At 30.7% G+C, this 16,371-nt stretch overlaps 1 protein-coding gene across 4 annotated transcripts in view; it reads left to right on the top strand.

Moving 5' to 3' along the window:
* Positions 1 to 16,371, top strand: part of Mlp84B (Muscle LIM protein at 84B) — a 110,443-nt gene that overhangs the window by 78,834 nt on the left and 15,238 nt on the right. Inside the window, exons 4-6 of one of the 4 annotated variants that reach the window (XM_069824520.1) lie at positions 3,385 to 3,502; positions 8,628 to 8,724; positions 12,029 to 12,116. In XM_069824520.1, the coding sequence (XP_069680621.1) occupies positions 3,385 to 3,502; positions 8,628 to 8,724; positions 12,029 to 12,116 (303 nt within the window). Of the gene's footprint in view, positions 1 to 3,384; positions 3,503 to 5,267; positions 5,365 to 8,627; positions 8,725 to 11,793; positions 11,882 to 12,028; positions 12,117 to 16,371 lie in introns of all 4 variants that reach the window. The other 3 variants (XM_069824518.1, XM_069824521.1, XM_069824519.1) reach the window with 3 other exon arrangements.

Genomic DNA, 16,371 nt, shown 5'->3' with positions numbered 1-16,371 from the left:
AAAATCTCTATTTAAGACTATATTAAGGGATGCAATATATTCTGTCCCATTCCGCCTGACGTTTGAAACTTATAAAACAACATTGAATGATTTTTATCTGATTAATGCTCTTTTATATGATCGGTAGCTGATCTCATAATTATATAGTAAACATGCGTTTTTTTATTACCAACTTTCAATTGTTTGATACCATCTATTGGCGAAACTTTATAACTACTTTAGAATTAATATAACCAAGAACTATTAATACGATTATAAAATATACCCGTAATAAAAACAATACATAAAAAATACATAAGAAAACAGCTTATCGTCTTCATGATTCGTAGCTATCAACAATCATATACATTATTGTCTAATGAATAAATAAAAAATGTGGCAATCATTAATGGTCAGTACAAAGTAGGACGAAAATTTATTTAACGTGTAATAATACGTAACTTTACCTACTAGAGTAGGCCTACCTCTATCGGTTACTGATTTGACGTTTCGCGAAACAAGATACGCATAAAGATTTCTTTCTAAAATGTTCATATTCGTATGAATAGGCTCAAGGTGTTCCAATAATCAATGGTAGGCCTACCGTTATTTTTAGTGATTTATTCTTATGTTAAAGTTGTGAAGTAAGTAACACAGCATTGTAATTATTCACAAGCAGTAATTATTGTTAGTTGTTATGGTACATTACATACCGGTACTAGGAAATTTATACTCACCTTAAAAGATGAGTTACAGCTCCAGCTCTAATTATGTAGTCTTTCTATCTGATACTAGTAATTTGTTCTTCGCTTATAAATAAAGAAGCACACTATTTTTTAAATTATTTTGACAAAATAATGTTACAATTTCTAGTCTTTTAACAATGACATTTATTGTCTTTTGTTTTTCAGTGGAATGTATAATTTGTATAGATTTAGAATGTGAATGAATTTTTGGTAAAATTTTCGATATATCGAAAATCATATTTTCGAGAAACTTTAATTGTAACTTGAATTACTTAAAATATATTCACATTCTTATTTCAATCACTTCAATTTTTAATTTATATTTTTATTATTATACTGCATTACTTAAGTCATAAAATTAGTAGGTAATGTTTTTATTTTTATTCATATTTTAAAAGACAAAATAATAACACAATAACTTCATCAATAATGGGAGAATATTTTGATTTTTTTAATATTTTAAAGCCAGCAATATTTTAATAGAAATCATTTTTGTCTTTATTTATTTTTTAATTTTAACAAAATATAGCACTTTATTATGGGATGAATCCATTAAGTGTTGCACATCAATTACGTGAATGTGCTGGAATTGTGACATCATATCACAGATCTGCTTTCATTAACTGGTTTTAGTGACTGCTCATCTTTAATAATGAGAGGTGCAGGTCTTGCTTTATTACAGTACATAAAATAATTAATTCAATACGAAATTGTATATTTAATTTTTAATTTTTTCATATTGTTTATTAAATGTAAGATGTAGACCAACCCTCACATTTATGAAAGCTCATGAGCTGTCACGGCTGTAGTTGATATATCTTTGACTCTGACCCATGCTGGTACAAGTAATGGGATAAGGAAAATGCCCTCAACAATATAACAATTTGATTATGAAAATAAATTCAAACAGAGAAGGGGATCAGTTAGTTAATAGAGAGAAGCAAACAATAAAATACACCCTCCATGAATATGGATGTCTGTGTATGTTTCATCCTGCAGCCCTGTGTTTTTGTGATGCCAGAGCATTGACTTCAAGTTCAACCTTTTCCCATTGCTTACAACCTCCATTGGTCTTTCATCCAGGGACTGAGAACAGGTCCAGTAAGGTGTATTAATGTTTTTCAGTTATTCCCAATCATTTCTCTTTTCCGGTCTGACTTATTTTGAAAAAGCGGGTTTTTAATGCCCATAAATAAGTGATCCATTTTAATCGATAAATCAATTACAAAATTCTGGTCTCATGTATTCTGTGTACAATGTGTCAAATTTGAACTTTTGAAGAGAATCTAACTAAATTATTCTTTAAGAATTACATTCTTAGTAGCCTATATTTCTCATAATTTATGCAGATTAATAATGTTTCTTAGTGCTGTAATTTTCACATAAACATAAATAAAAAAAATTGCACACAGTAAATTAATGAGAGTAAAATGGAAATGATGCAATTATACAAAGGTACATATTAATAAACAGCTGAAAATGTGTCATTAAGAACTTACTGGACATTACACTTTAAATTTTAATTACAATGAGGTGTAAGCAGTGTTCATACATTTGGTACCTGTAGAATTTCAATAACTTATATTATATTTTGTTGGTACAACAATAATAAACAAAATGTGGATAAAATTTCTATACATATTGTATATTGTATTACCGGTACATTAAGAGAGAAACAATCTAACATTTCATTGCAGTTTATTGGAGGTCCTCTTCTCGTTATTCTTTAGTTGATAGAAACTTTAATCTATCTTCTTAAACCTTGAAATGAACAATTAAAATACAAATGTATTATCAAAGAATATATCGAAGATAATACGATATTTAAAGAACATTTAAAAATATGCATAATTAATACCGCTAATTCCTTTTAAAAAATGAAAAATGGGTCACATATTTAATTTTAATTATACAACCAGTTATTTTAGTGTTGTAAATTCTATTATAGGTACACCTTGTGTCAAACTGTTCTGCTATCCCTGAATTTGTCTCTTTTATTTCAGGTTGCAATTTCATCAAATAACTGACAGCAAATTAAAATTTTTGCTTTTTTGTTTTTCATGTTTTTTTAAATAGCGAGCTTCTTTTTTCAACAGCAATAGTGCAACTAATAATATTAATGCTACAGATGCAGTACACTGATCTACAGTGCTTCGAAACGATTTAACACTAATAACCCTTCCACTGTATCAGTGTTGGTCTACATTTATAAAATCTTACAAATGGACCCTCAAGATAACAGTGAAAAGGTTAGGCCTACATTAGCCTCTAGCTAACTTATTGCTTTTAGATGCTAAGATGTTTTAATAATATTTAGCTTCTAATATATTTGACATAGCTTTAAAAAATTAACCTAAAATGCTTGCTACTTTTAAATTCAGAAATTGTTTACAAAATAATTATTTTTATCCAGAGGCAATCAGTTTTAAAATTTCTAAGTCAAAATATTAAATGATCAGTTAATTTTTCAAAATAGAGCTACTTTTATATTTTTGGCAAGAAATACATTTTGGCTTTACTTAATATATAACTACCAGTACTTGACTGAAACATCTTGTTGCTCCAACAAATTGATGTAGATTACGCACTGTAGAAACGAAGAAATGCCTCAAGATATTTATGCATGAAGCGAAACATAAAATATAGTCTCTTATTTCAGTGAGGTGAATCATGCTATGGCAGAGCCGAAAGCCATTGCTAAGGCCCCAGAAGGTGAGGGTTGCCCTCGCTGTGGTGGTTATGTCTACGCTGCTGAACAGATGTTGGCAAGGGGCCGAGTAAGTATCTTCACTGCCATCTTCCTTCACTTTAAGAATATTCCACATTTTGAAAATGTACCAGTATGCATCTAAAACTGAATCTACATAAAGTACTGGTATAAATTAGTATCATCAGATGATATGGATTATAGTATATAACAGGCAAAAATAAAACCTTGGACTAGATTTTGATTTTATATTTTGATCTTGCATACAAGAAGTGTTTAGACCGAAAGTGTTATCTTTATAAGAATTGCCTAACAATAATAGATTACCAAAGATAAATCATAAGATTAAAGAACCAAAAACAGAAATATACCTACTGATACTGTCAAGTTATTTTTTACTACTGTATTAATAATTAGATCTAGAACTAATCGTACATACATACGGTAGTTGTCATTTGTATTTGCAAGTTACGATTATTTCATTTCTTGTATTTACAAGTTATAAAATTGTACACATAATAACCTTTGTACTTTCTCTTACTCATCACTTTTTTAATTTTAAAATGTTTATTACATACTGGTACATCATTTTTGTTGTACATACCGGTTTTGTTTCTAATTGTATTTAAAAATTTATGTACAGTAATATCACCAGCTTATTGTTTATAGAGTACTGTGTATGACTGTCTTGGAAAAAGTGGTTGTCTTGTATCATAGAAAATTTAAAATGTTAATGCATGACGTAAGGCAATATATTTTGAAACAATTATTGATAATTATATAGAGGTCATTTTTCTGCATTAATAATAATTCATACACTACCGATATGCTAAATTCTAGAATACAGGTAAGCAAACTGTTCCAGCTTCACTGATCATGCTGCGTTGAGCTTAGAATCAAAGGAAAGGAGAAACAAGTGAAGATCAGTAAATATGACTACCGGTATATAAAGTATCTCTGGACCAAAAACTTTGGCTGACTTACTAGACGTTGTTGCAAGATATAAAGTTTAAGAGAGTATAATGTATTTAACCGAGTGAGATCACTTTATACAGTATTCTTCAGGTAGTCGCATACTCAGCATTTTGCTGAGACTAGCGCTGCATTCGATTTTTCCTGTTATAAATTTTGAGAGGGGTAAAATACCGATCAACTGGCTTTTGTACTACAAATTTTATATTTTTATTTTATTTTAGAAAAGGGCAAGTTGTCTCACGAAATACCTGCATTCAAGGAATAGATTACAAGACCTTTGACTTTACGAAGATATGACAGTAGTTATTCCATCGTAATTGAGCAACTAGTCTGACAAATATTTTCTCTACAGGGTACCGTACCTTGTTTTCTTCAAAGAAAATTATTGTAGCAAGTAATTTTATTGTCAACATTTATAAAATCAGCTAGAGAGAAAGAGGTAAACTTGCAACCCTTTTCATTTTGTTTTGATTATAATTTGAATATGATACTCAGCAAAGTGCAGGGTTAATCAGCAAATAACTTGGACCAAAAATTTCCCTTGCAAAAAAAAAAAAAAAAAAAAAAAACAGCAAGTGAAAGGTAAGTATTTTCCCTGGAATGATTATTTCACCAACTTCTCCATACAGCTCGCCATGAGTTCTCGTAATGTTGTGGTATGGTTTTTAGCTACTTACCTGTATTCTAGAGTTGTTCCAGAGGCTATATTTGTATTAATTCTTTGTTTGACCTCTGTACATATTATATATGTAGCTTTACTCAAAATGATTTGTAATATGACAGTTTTATTATTTTTATTTTTGAGATCATGATGCTGTCACACTTATGTGCAATATAGATGTGAAATATCCGTACCATAGGGCTGGCATAAAGGCTGCTTCCGATGTAAAAATTGCAATCGCACATTGGATTCTACAACACATTGCGACGGCCCAGATAAAGAGATATACTGTAAAGGTCAGTCAAGCTGGGCCCACGACTCGATGTGGTCTCAGTCTATGCCTGTCTTTTTACCCTTCCAAGTGTATGTTTGCCGTCTAAATGCCCAGTTTAGGTGAAGTAACGAAATTAATATCGGTACAAAGATAATCTGTTAAATGGCAAGATAGTTAAAAAGTGCATATACATTAATCAAACTAATGAGATCTTTTCTTTCTATTCTGAATTTTCAAGATCCACGTGTACCAATAACGAGCCATTCTAACTTTCTTGAAGTCAATCAGCATGATTCTTCAAAATACCTTCAATAAATGAATATAAATTTCCATTTAAAACAAATAAACATTTGAATTGAATTCAGTATGGTATTTTAAAAATATTTAATATAAACTAAACGCAATATTTTGTGTTTCATTATTTTTGTTTTTCCAGTAGCCTAAATAGCGATGTTTCAATACAATTAATTAAGGGATAACATTTCTATTTTCTACATTTTTTAAGCTAGAGTCTTAATTTTTTGTATACAGGAACCTCTTGATTTTAGTATTAATGCTCCCCAAGTTTCATAAGTACCGGTATCAATTTAATAGTTTTCTAGGTATTAAAATTAGAAAAAAATTAACTCCCACAAAATATAAGTTTCAGGCCTGGAAAAAAATTGTATAGCATGTTTAATATGCTTATAATTTAAATGTCGGTTTAAAATTTTTAAATTGTTTATTGTTCTAATAGTATATTTTAATTTTTAATTTTGAAAATATTTACTTTATCCAAAAATGCTCTGTAGGTTCGTTAACCATAATTTTCAAAACATGCAATAAAAATTTCAACTTCTTAGCATAAAATTTATTGGAGTCTACAGTAATTACTTGAATGTGAATACATTAAGTAAAAATAAGTATGTGGAACAATGGCTAAAAAATGTCGATTTTCCGTCACGAGAATCAATTTTTTATTGTGAAATGTAACTACAGCACGAATTTTGAAGACGATTATTTTGATAAAATTTGACCAACATGTAAATGAAAGGTGGTAAAATTTAACCGACATATAAATGAAAGGTCACTAATTTTTTTTTTGTAAAAAAATATCCAAAATTGGCCAAAATTTCACCCACCTCCTCCTTTAACATTTAAATGTGGAATTCAAGAGATTAATAATAATAATAATTAAACAAAAAAAATATAGATTGACATATTACTATTTTTATAATATGTGATGAAACTTAGAAAGCAATATATGTGTCACAAAATATATATTTAGGCTCTACAATCAATGATATCAGTTATAATTTTGTACTTCATCTGAACTGGAGCTTCATTAGATGAAATTCACCCTTTTTATCTTTTGCAGCACGATTTGAATGAAATGTGTGCCAATTGTTTCTACTTCTTCTCCATCTACATATATATTTTTTTTATATCCTTCCACTCTTTATTGTTTGAAAAATTCCTACACATAGTTTGGTCCCTCTTCTCCATTTTTCTCTTGTGAATGTTTTGAACTTCTTTTGTAATATCTCAGCTTTTACGTGACGCTCTGCTGAAATAACTATTGTTGCACTGAATTTTTTTCCTTCTCTTTTTAGTTGAACATTTTTACATTATTCATTTTGTACATATTTGTAACCAACAACTTTTTTAACACAATACCGACACCTTTTATAGCACAAGATAAAATACAACTGTTTTCACTTTTTAATTTCTAATAATAATTCCTACAATGTACATTACACCAAAATTATTTTGAATGGATTTTAAGTAAAATGTATTACTTTATAAAAACGTAATGATAAAATTCAATAGTGTACTTTATCAGCATAACATTTTTCGAACCTAAATATAAAGTGCATTAAAATCTGTAGGTAAAGTCTACTTTCTTATTAATCTCAAACGTATTTCGTAGTATATTTTAACGGGTATTAGTTTTGTTGATTCTGTCCATCCATTTATTTCACAATAAAGTTGTTACATCATATAGGAGATCACTTGCGGTTCTGAACAATTGGCCACAGAAAATTGGTAACTGGGACAATTGGCCACAGAAAATTGGTAACTGGGACAATTGGCCACAGAAAATTGGTAATAGGGACAATTTGCCACAGATAGACAATTTGCCACACCGTCCATTATAAAAAAATGGGACCGTAACAATTTATTTAAATGTGAATTAGTGGCAAATATGATAGCTTTCACGTTGTCCTCCGGTTCAAAATACAACAACCACCTTTCTCCTTGTACGGTCTTAGTGTATCTGTCGGCTATAACGTTCAGTTCGTCAATATTCCTTGGTTCAGGTGGTAGGTGCAACTTCCTGGCACGCGCGCACAGTTTTTTTAATAGATGGTTTCTTCGATAGATTCACATTGGCTTCGCTTGCAATACGCTGTAACTCATTTTGAATAATGACAGACGTTGGTTCTCGGGAAGTCCCCGCCCTTGCCTTCATGTTCTCCACACATTCCTTTGCCTTAATCCTTCCCCAGTCTGCACAATGATTCTTGTGTTCAGACGGTTCTTTGACGACACTGCTTCCATCTTCTGATAACGCGACTGTTGCATTACACCCGCCACGCATGTCACAGCACCAAACAACTCCATTCTTATTTTCTCAAAGTCTCGTGTACATGTAGCCAAGCTATATTAATTTGTCACAGCCTCTTTCTGATTTTGTGAAGCGAATTTCTTCTGCCATAGTTCCGAATTAGTTTACAGCTTCTGGATTTGTCTTCTGTTACCATAGAAATATATTATAAATTGTTGCAAATTTGAGTATTACCTTGAATTTTTATGTGTGGCTAATTGTCTTTGATACGAATTTCAATTATGTGGTGAGTTGTCTGTGATACGTATTTCAATTCTGTGACGAGTTGTCTTTGATACGAATTTCAATTATGTGGCGAGTTGTCTTTGATACGAATTTCAATTATGTGGCGAGTTGTCTTTGATACGAATTTCAATTATGTGGCAAGTTGCCTCTGTGGCCAGTTGTCCCCAACCCGATCACTTGTACCAGCATACAGTATAGGTATACAGTCTTTCACGGTCAATATTTAACACAAATAACACAGTCAGGACACATTTTTTGTTACAACTCCCCATGATCCTGTAAACTGGTCATACAAGACGAAATAAATGTACCACCATGACCTCCAATTGGAATGCATCAGACTGTTTGGTGAGTGATGCCAGGGATAGAGATGTGACAACGACCTGCATAGTCCTGCATAAAAATCCTGTCTAACTAAATGTCACATTAGCCTGTTTATTGTTATGTTTAAGTCGTGGCACAGGGGATGCTTCAAATGTGGCGAATGCTCGAAACGACTAGACTCGGTCAATTGTTGTGAAGGACCCGACAAGGATATTTACTGCAAAGGTGTGTAACAGCGAAGAGTTTCATACACTGCCATAGAAAAAGTCTGTTCCATTACAGCTTTTCTGTCATGCATGGAATTTTATTTTACAAGCATCAAGAAAGTAATTGCAATAAAAATACAAGTATTACAATGCTTTTGTCAGGGACCAGAAATCATTGCGTTACGACCAAAGACAAATAGATTAACGTTTTCCACTAACAAATCCCTAGTGTGTTTAGGATGTGCATTGTGGGATGTCAGATTTCATATCTTTTTACTGAGGAATGCTTTTTTGTGCATTTTATTTCTTTTTTTGTAGTTTAGATTTATATGTGAATATTTTTTGTATAATTTACTTTATTCTGTTACAAACTGCTATAAAAGTTGCTTTTCCTACAGACGATGTTTTATATATTTTTAGTTGAATTGAAGTTTTTATCATAAATTTGCAACCCTCAATAACATAGATTCATGAGCTATAAAGAGGGGCGAAAACAATATTGATTCTATTTCTAATCATTATAAAGCTTTGAATATTGAAAAATCAAGAGATGTACAAACATCATATTAATTATTTTTGCACTTTGCACAGTTTTTAGATGGATATTGAATCAGTTTTGTTTTTGTTTTTTTATTAATTTGGAGATATTCCTTTCACTCGTCAACACTGAACGAGGTGGTAGAGAAGGAATTATTATTTCTAGTGTATATGTACATTAAAGGAGAGTGTGTTTCTCTTGCTATGAACCAAGAATAGTTACAATCAAGTCATTTAGAATAATTAACAATTATTATTCACCTGACTGTTAATGATAAAGAATCTGAAAGAGAAGAAAATAATCTTTATAGGTCCTATTAACTAAACTTACTTATATATATATATATATATATATATATATATATATATATATATATATATACACACATGTCTATTTACAGCATTTTAGATAAGATTTACTTTCATATCGAATGCTTAAATAAATAAGAATTTAAGAAAATTATTTATACAAGTTTATTCAAAAGAAAGTATATTCGAAATTTCCATAACATTTAAAAAAAATCTAAGTTTGCTATTTATTTGAATTCGTTAAGCAATGGCATTTGCTCGTTCACTATCATGATGACAGAATTGTTGATAAATATTGTTTGTCTCATTAAAAAACTGTTTTGGCTTCGCAAAGTCGTGTAGAACTCGTTCTCTTGAGTCTTATATCTCAAATTAACACGTTTGACAATTGTATCATGAACAGACCTTTTAGCAATAATTGCTCAGCAGGTTTTTTATTTTTTCTTTTTATTTTGGAACTGTCTTACAAAAAAAATTTACATCATTATATTATGACTATCAAGGAGCTAAAGATTCAATTTCACGACAAATTGCAGATAGGCTATCTCACCAGATTTACTGGAAAATTCAGTCCACAAAATAGAAGAAAAAATTTCTTATTACAGAATAGCATGTTGGTTATATCCAACATTTGAAATTTAACTCTATAGATTTATGAATACAATCTGATTTGTACTTAGGGTTGACATTTTCAACTTTTACATTTTTTAACAATCTTTTTCAAATTTTTATCACATACCGTACTCACATAGTTAACATGCAGTACCATACGAAATTTGAACTTCATAAATCAAACAAGTTTTTATTTATTAAATGTCTTTCATATCGTCACATAATTATATAATGCTTCTTGCGTTGCAATTCTTATTTTTTTGAACTCAAATTAGTTGGTCAATAGTTACTATAAACTCAGACAATTAAGAATTGCTCTGGGGTCTGTTGTGTGATTACTACCGGTTATATCTTCTCTTAACTTTTGATTTTTGTTTCTTTTCATAACCGAATTTAAAAATGTGAAAAATTCACTAATTGATGACTAAGAAGTGATACCTCCTATCTGTAAATTTGCAAGTGAATCAAATAATTGTTTTAAAAATTAATTTCGGTCAAAATAGGCAACATTTTCATATATGTTTCTGCTTTGCAAGATCTTTTACTCGAGGTCAAAATATTAATTAACTGTCCAGTTTTGTGAGCATAGTAATAATGTAGTTAATCTAAATAATACTTACTTACTGGTTTTTAAGGAACCCGAAGGTTCAATGCCGCCCTCACATAAGCCCGCCATTGGTCCCTATCCTAACAAGATTAATCCAGTCTCTATCATCATATCCCACCTCCCTCAAATCCATTTTAATATTATCTTCCCATCTACGTCCTGGCCTCCCCAAAGGTCTTTTTCCCTCCGACCTCCCAACTAACACTCTATATGCATTTCTGGATTCGCCCATACGTGCTACATGCCCTGCCCATCTCAACTGTCTGGATTTAATGTTCCTAATTATGTCAGGTGAAGAATACAATGCGTGCAGTTCTGTATGTTTTTGTATTTATTTATTTATTTAAATTTAAATATACAGAATAAAGAATATAATTACAAACAAACAAGAGAAATAGAAATAAAATTATACAAAACAATCTGTGTTGTGTAACTTCCTCCATTCTCCTGTAACTTCATCCTTCTTAGCCCCAAATATTTCCCTAAGCACCTTATTCTCAAACACCCTTAATCTATGTTCCTCTCAAAGTGAGAGACCAAGTTTCTAAATAATAACGTAGTTAAACTAAATTACCATTTCTGTAGATACAAGGTATCACTCCTGCCATCATTGTATGTAATTCAAACTAAAACCCAGAGCAAATTCAATTGTTGACACATTTATGAGCACACCCTGAAAGTTTCAAGGAATTTCAACGAAAGTTGTGATGCAAGGACAAAAATTTCGACAATTTAGCTCAACCCCCCCCCCTTAATTTAAAGAAAAAAGTTACTTATGTTACATTAAAAATATGAATTTCTTTTGAATAATGTTGTATATTTAATAATAATTTAATTAGACCTTATATATAATAGGAATTTATTTGTCTTTGAAACTGATAATACTCTGTAAAGAAATGTTATACTCTTTAAGACATTAATTCCTCAATTAATGATTTTAATTATGAAGATACTATCTGATAATATACTGAAAATTGTCATGTCATTATGTTACTTAGTGTTAATACAGTATTATTCCTGCAGTCTGCTACGGCAAAAGGTTCGGTCCGAAGGGCTATGGCTACGGTCAAGGTGGTGGTGCCTTGCAGAGCGATATTAGTTGTGCTAATGGGTACGTAATTTGTGATAATTTTAAGCAATTCCCTGGCCATTACAAACATTTTAATACGAACTACTCTCAAGTAGTCGAAAATGCTTGTTGATGGCTAGGGTCAGTGATGTGATCTGAAATGAACTGACTTGTTTTTTCCTCATGCAGTTTGCTACGCTAAAAGATTTGGTCCGCGAGGCGTTGGACGCGGAGGAGGGTCTATAATAGGGCTCACATCAGATATATTGGATGAGAGGTAGCCAGCACCCTGAGTGGTTGCAGCATGGAGGACGTTGTCCCAATTACCTCAACCAAATGTATTGTTAGACAACCCTCCCATCTTTGTGAATTTTTTTTAGTATTTTTGAATGTGTAATGTTTTATTGATTTTCCGAAAGTGACAGTCAGAAATAGTTTGGAGTAACACATAATAAAGTGGAGCCAGTCCCTCTATTCTCTGGGGTTAATTGAAGGCTTCAGAGCCATAGTGGGCCAAGTGCCATTTATTAAAAATAGAGAAAGCAAGGGTTAAAGTTAAGTGAATACCATAGTTTAATGAAGATTGACATATCATTTAGTTTTAATATGTATACTTTATATTACTTGCTATATGTTTCCATTGAATTATGGTAATAACTTCATTTTAACCCTTGTTTTCTACGGTTTTAGTAAATGGCGCTTGGCCCATTATGGTTCTGAAACTTTAATTTTTCTTAGCAATAGCTTTGTATTGTTTTCAGAATACCGTGTAACTACTTACGTATACAAAGACTGTGCAAATTAAAAATAATTAAAACACATGTTTTTTATTGATGGCACAAGGGTAGATAAATAGTATAGTATAGTGTAGTATAGTATAGTATTTATTAGCTGTCGTTATAGCAAAAGCTAATGACATTGTCAAATTACACGTGTGAAATTATAGTGCAAAAATGAAAATTATTCTATTACAACAATAAACATAAAACAAAATGATCACAAATACTCCTTAGAGTTTACAATTGAGAGTTAAAATTATCAAAAATAGGCTAATATCTAGATGAAAATTTTAACACACTGATCACAAATATTATTTGATTTGCTCCGTTTATATACAATAAAACAAGAATTAACTTAACAATTTATGAGAATTTCCTAATATATTACAAAATAATAATACAATTCAGAGAAAGAAACCTAAAAAATATCTACCGCTTGATTTTCTGATTCAAAATATTCTTGTACAGAATAGAATGGGTTTCTAAGAAAGCCACGTTTTCACTTTGACTAAGTAGGCTACATAGAAAAGATATGTCCCCTGGACCAAAAATAAATATTTCAATAAAGCAATATGTACTTACGAAGTAATTAAACAACAATCATCGATAATTTGGAAAAAAAAAAATACATACTGTACATGATATTGACACACATGTTTAACATGAAGAGAAATCTGATCACACTTTCTTTTAATACATTGACGTGATTAATTATAATAGGCCTTGGATGACTGACAATATGATGTGTTTAAAATAAAATAGTTTCGAATCAAACCAGTCGTGACAGAGCATAAAGGAGAAACAAATAAATATGACATAATAATGAATTCATTATTATTTGTACACAAATGGGGTGATTAATGGATGCGGGGAGTATAAAGACACAAATAGTTCATTTAATATAGTCTAATTCTAACGTACTTAACTGTAGTATTAACTTTCTTATGAATCGAATTCTCTGTAATGGCATTATCCATTAGAATTTCAAATAACTCATTGGCGTCATATTGATATCTAAATCGTTTCGACTACCAATTGCATTGTTGTCTCGAAACTAGGCCCATGGAATGAGGAAGCGATTATGAAGTAATTACGGGGAAGGCTTCGTCTTGTTAAATTCAAAATGTGGGGAGTATGAAGACAGAATTGAAAAGAAGTAACAAAATTTTATTTCAAAACGCAAACGCCTTTACAATTCCAGTCATGCTCACAATAACAATTACAAACAGCATAAAAGTTTCACGCAATTATAGAGATTCGATTAATCTCCTGTTACTTTTTAAATTAGATTTTTTTATATTAGTAAGTAATTTCATATATGAGTGCACTTTTCTGAGGGGGAGCCAGCAGTATGTTTCTGTGCAGAACGATGGGTTAGTTCCAGAGAGTTTTGCATATTAACACTTACAGAATTTCCAACATTATTTGTATTAATAAAGGAGATAAAAAATCGGCGAAATTTCACTTAGACAATTAGTATGTTGTATCTACTTTTTATACAAGGGATTCGCATTATCTTACAAAGTTCACAATAAAATAATTTACAATGTGAAGAAAATATTTTATTGATAAAATTTTAATTCTGACACATATCTATGATAAAGAAAATATTCATGTCCAGTACAATATTTTTTACATTTTCAGTACATTTAATGGTGTAATTAGTAGGCCTATATTATCACTCTTGCGTATACTAAATTATATGGAGGTCCAAGGTCAATCAGCAGATTGCTGCTCTCACATCCATGTGTCTCACCAGAGGTGAACGATCATTCAATCAGTAGGGTACAATGATCCTCCCTGGCTAGCATACAAAATGAATTTCGCTTGGTACCTACTGTAAATCCCCAAATTCATCACGATGCTAGGTGGGCGCTGGTCTCATAAACTGACCGAAATTTCACGAAAAAATTTATTTCTAAATGAGAACTCGAATCATCACTCATTTCATATTGTTAGTCCAAGGCATGACACCATAGATCACTCTGCTACGGGGTGGAATTGGTAAATTAAAATACCAATTTTCATATGTGCCAGAAATGTGGGAGAAACTTAGGAAAATCCCAGAGACTGAAGATAGCAATGAAATAAGGCGAAATATGTGAGGTACTGAGAATTCTGTTACATTAATGCAAAATGTAAAATTATTTTGAAGGAAAAAATAAAGTAGTAAAATTTAAATTAAGCACACGTTACAATATGTAAGTTCATATCTGGTAAGGACTGTAGATTATAGAATATCACAACAGTGTTCATATGTACAGTATGTATTTATTTAACACTACAGTTGGGTACCAGTATACACCCAGTGGTAGTGATATACGTATAATATACAATAGTACCATTACAATAATATAATAATTACAGCAATAAATAAAGTAAAATAAACATAAATTTACTTCTAACTATAAATAAATAGATGCAATAAACCTAGGACTATAAATAAAAACTATGCTATAATAATGCCTACAATAAGCAAAAGTAAACCTAACTTATAAGTACTTCTATTTCACCCAACTATTACCAACTTAAGTAATTACATATCACCTTAATTAATTACACATCATCTTAATTAATTACATATAACCTTAATTTATTTACATATCAACTTAATTACATATCATCTTAATTAATTACACATCAACTTAATTAATTACATATCATCTTAATTAATTACATATCATCTTAATTAATTACATATCAACTTAATTAATTACATGACACAACTTAGTTAATTACACTGCACCTAGAATTACATTTTCAGTCTAATATATTGATTTTGAAAGGACCACCCTGAAAGATTGCCGCAGGTAAGCTGTTCCAGTCTACTATTGTGCGGTTAACAAAGGAAAATTTTGTAACAACTTACAGAGTAGGCCTATTGTCAGTTACATGTAACAACTATTTCTGACTGAACCTTTTAAATCATCAGACAATTTTTCTTGGAATGTTTTTGGGTTTTTTAAGTCCCTTTGTATAACTGCATTAAACCTACTTTTTTCTGTTTTTCCATTTACAGTCATTGTGATCCATGAATGACTGTATTGTTTTGTGAACCTTGTGCCCTTAAATCCAATTTTGAAAATTGAGATTTAAGCATGTTCAATCCTGTATGATTTTCCTGTGGTACAAACACACCAGAATATTTCAGAAGTAAAATGGACAATTTTCGTTTCCCTCTCCCTCTCTTTCTTTTTCTTTTTTGAAGAAGTAAAAATTAAACCGATTATTGATGTTGTTTTCAAAGTAGTACGTAATGAGAATGTTTTACAACCTTTCGAATGTGACAATGAAATCTTGAGTGTTCTCTTTTGTGAGATGAATTTTTCTCATATTCATTTTCCAGAGATATCTCTAATTTCATTCCATACAACAGTACTAAATAAAATTACTCATTGTATATTATTGTGTGTTGTATCCTTCAGATCAGTAATCAAAAAGGTGATAAAGAACCAATATTAACTTGCATTTTAGAAGGTACAGTACAGCCTTTCTGTGTTTCTGTTCAGTGCAATGAAATATTATTTCACAACTTAGGAGCCTACTATTAGTGTGTTAGTAGTCCATGTAATAGATGGTTCTTAGACTTAAGGACGAAAAATGAATGGCATTTCAAGGTGAAGATTTTCATTCCGCGGTACAAACACTACCAGTACACAACTTAATGCCAGAAATATTTGCTATAATATAACAACATTTTTTTTTAACTTAAATGTGAATTCAATGTATGAGTTTTATGATTCTAAAAGTACG

The sequence above is a fragment of the Periplaneta americana genome, chromosome 4 (assembly GCF_040183065.1).
Source record: "Periplaneta americana isolate PAMFEO1 chromosome 4, P.americana_PAMFEO1_priV1, whole genome shotgun sequence".
In the NCBI taxonomy this organism is placed as follows: domain Eukaryota; kingdom Metazoa; phylum Arthropoda; class Insecta; order Blattodea; family Blattidae; genus Periplaneta; species Periplaneta americana.
The sequence above is the reverse complement of the archived record's forward strand: the minus strand, read 5'-3'. Positions and strand labels throughout refer to the sequence as shown.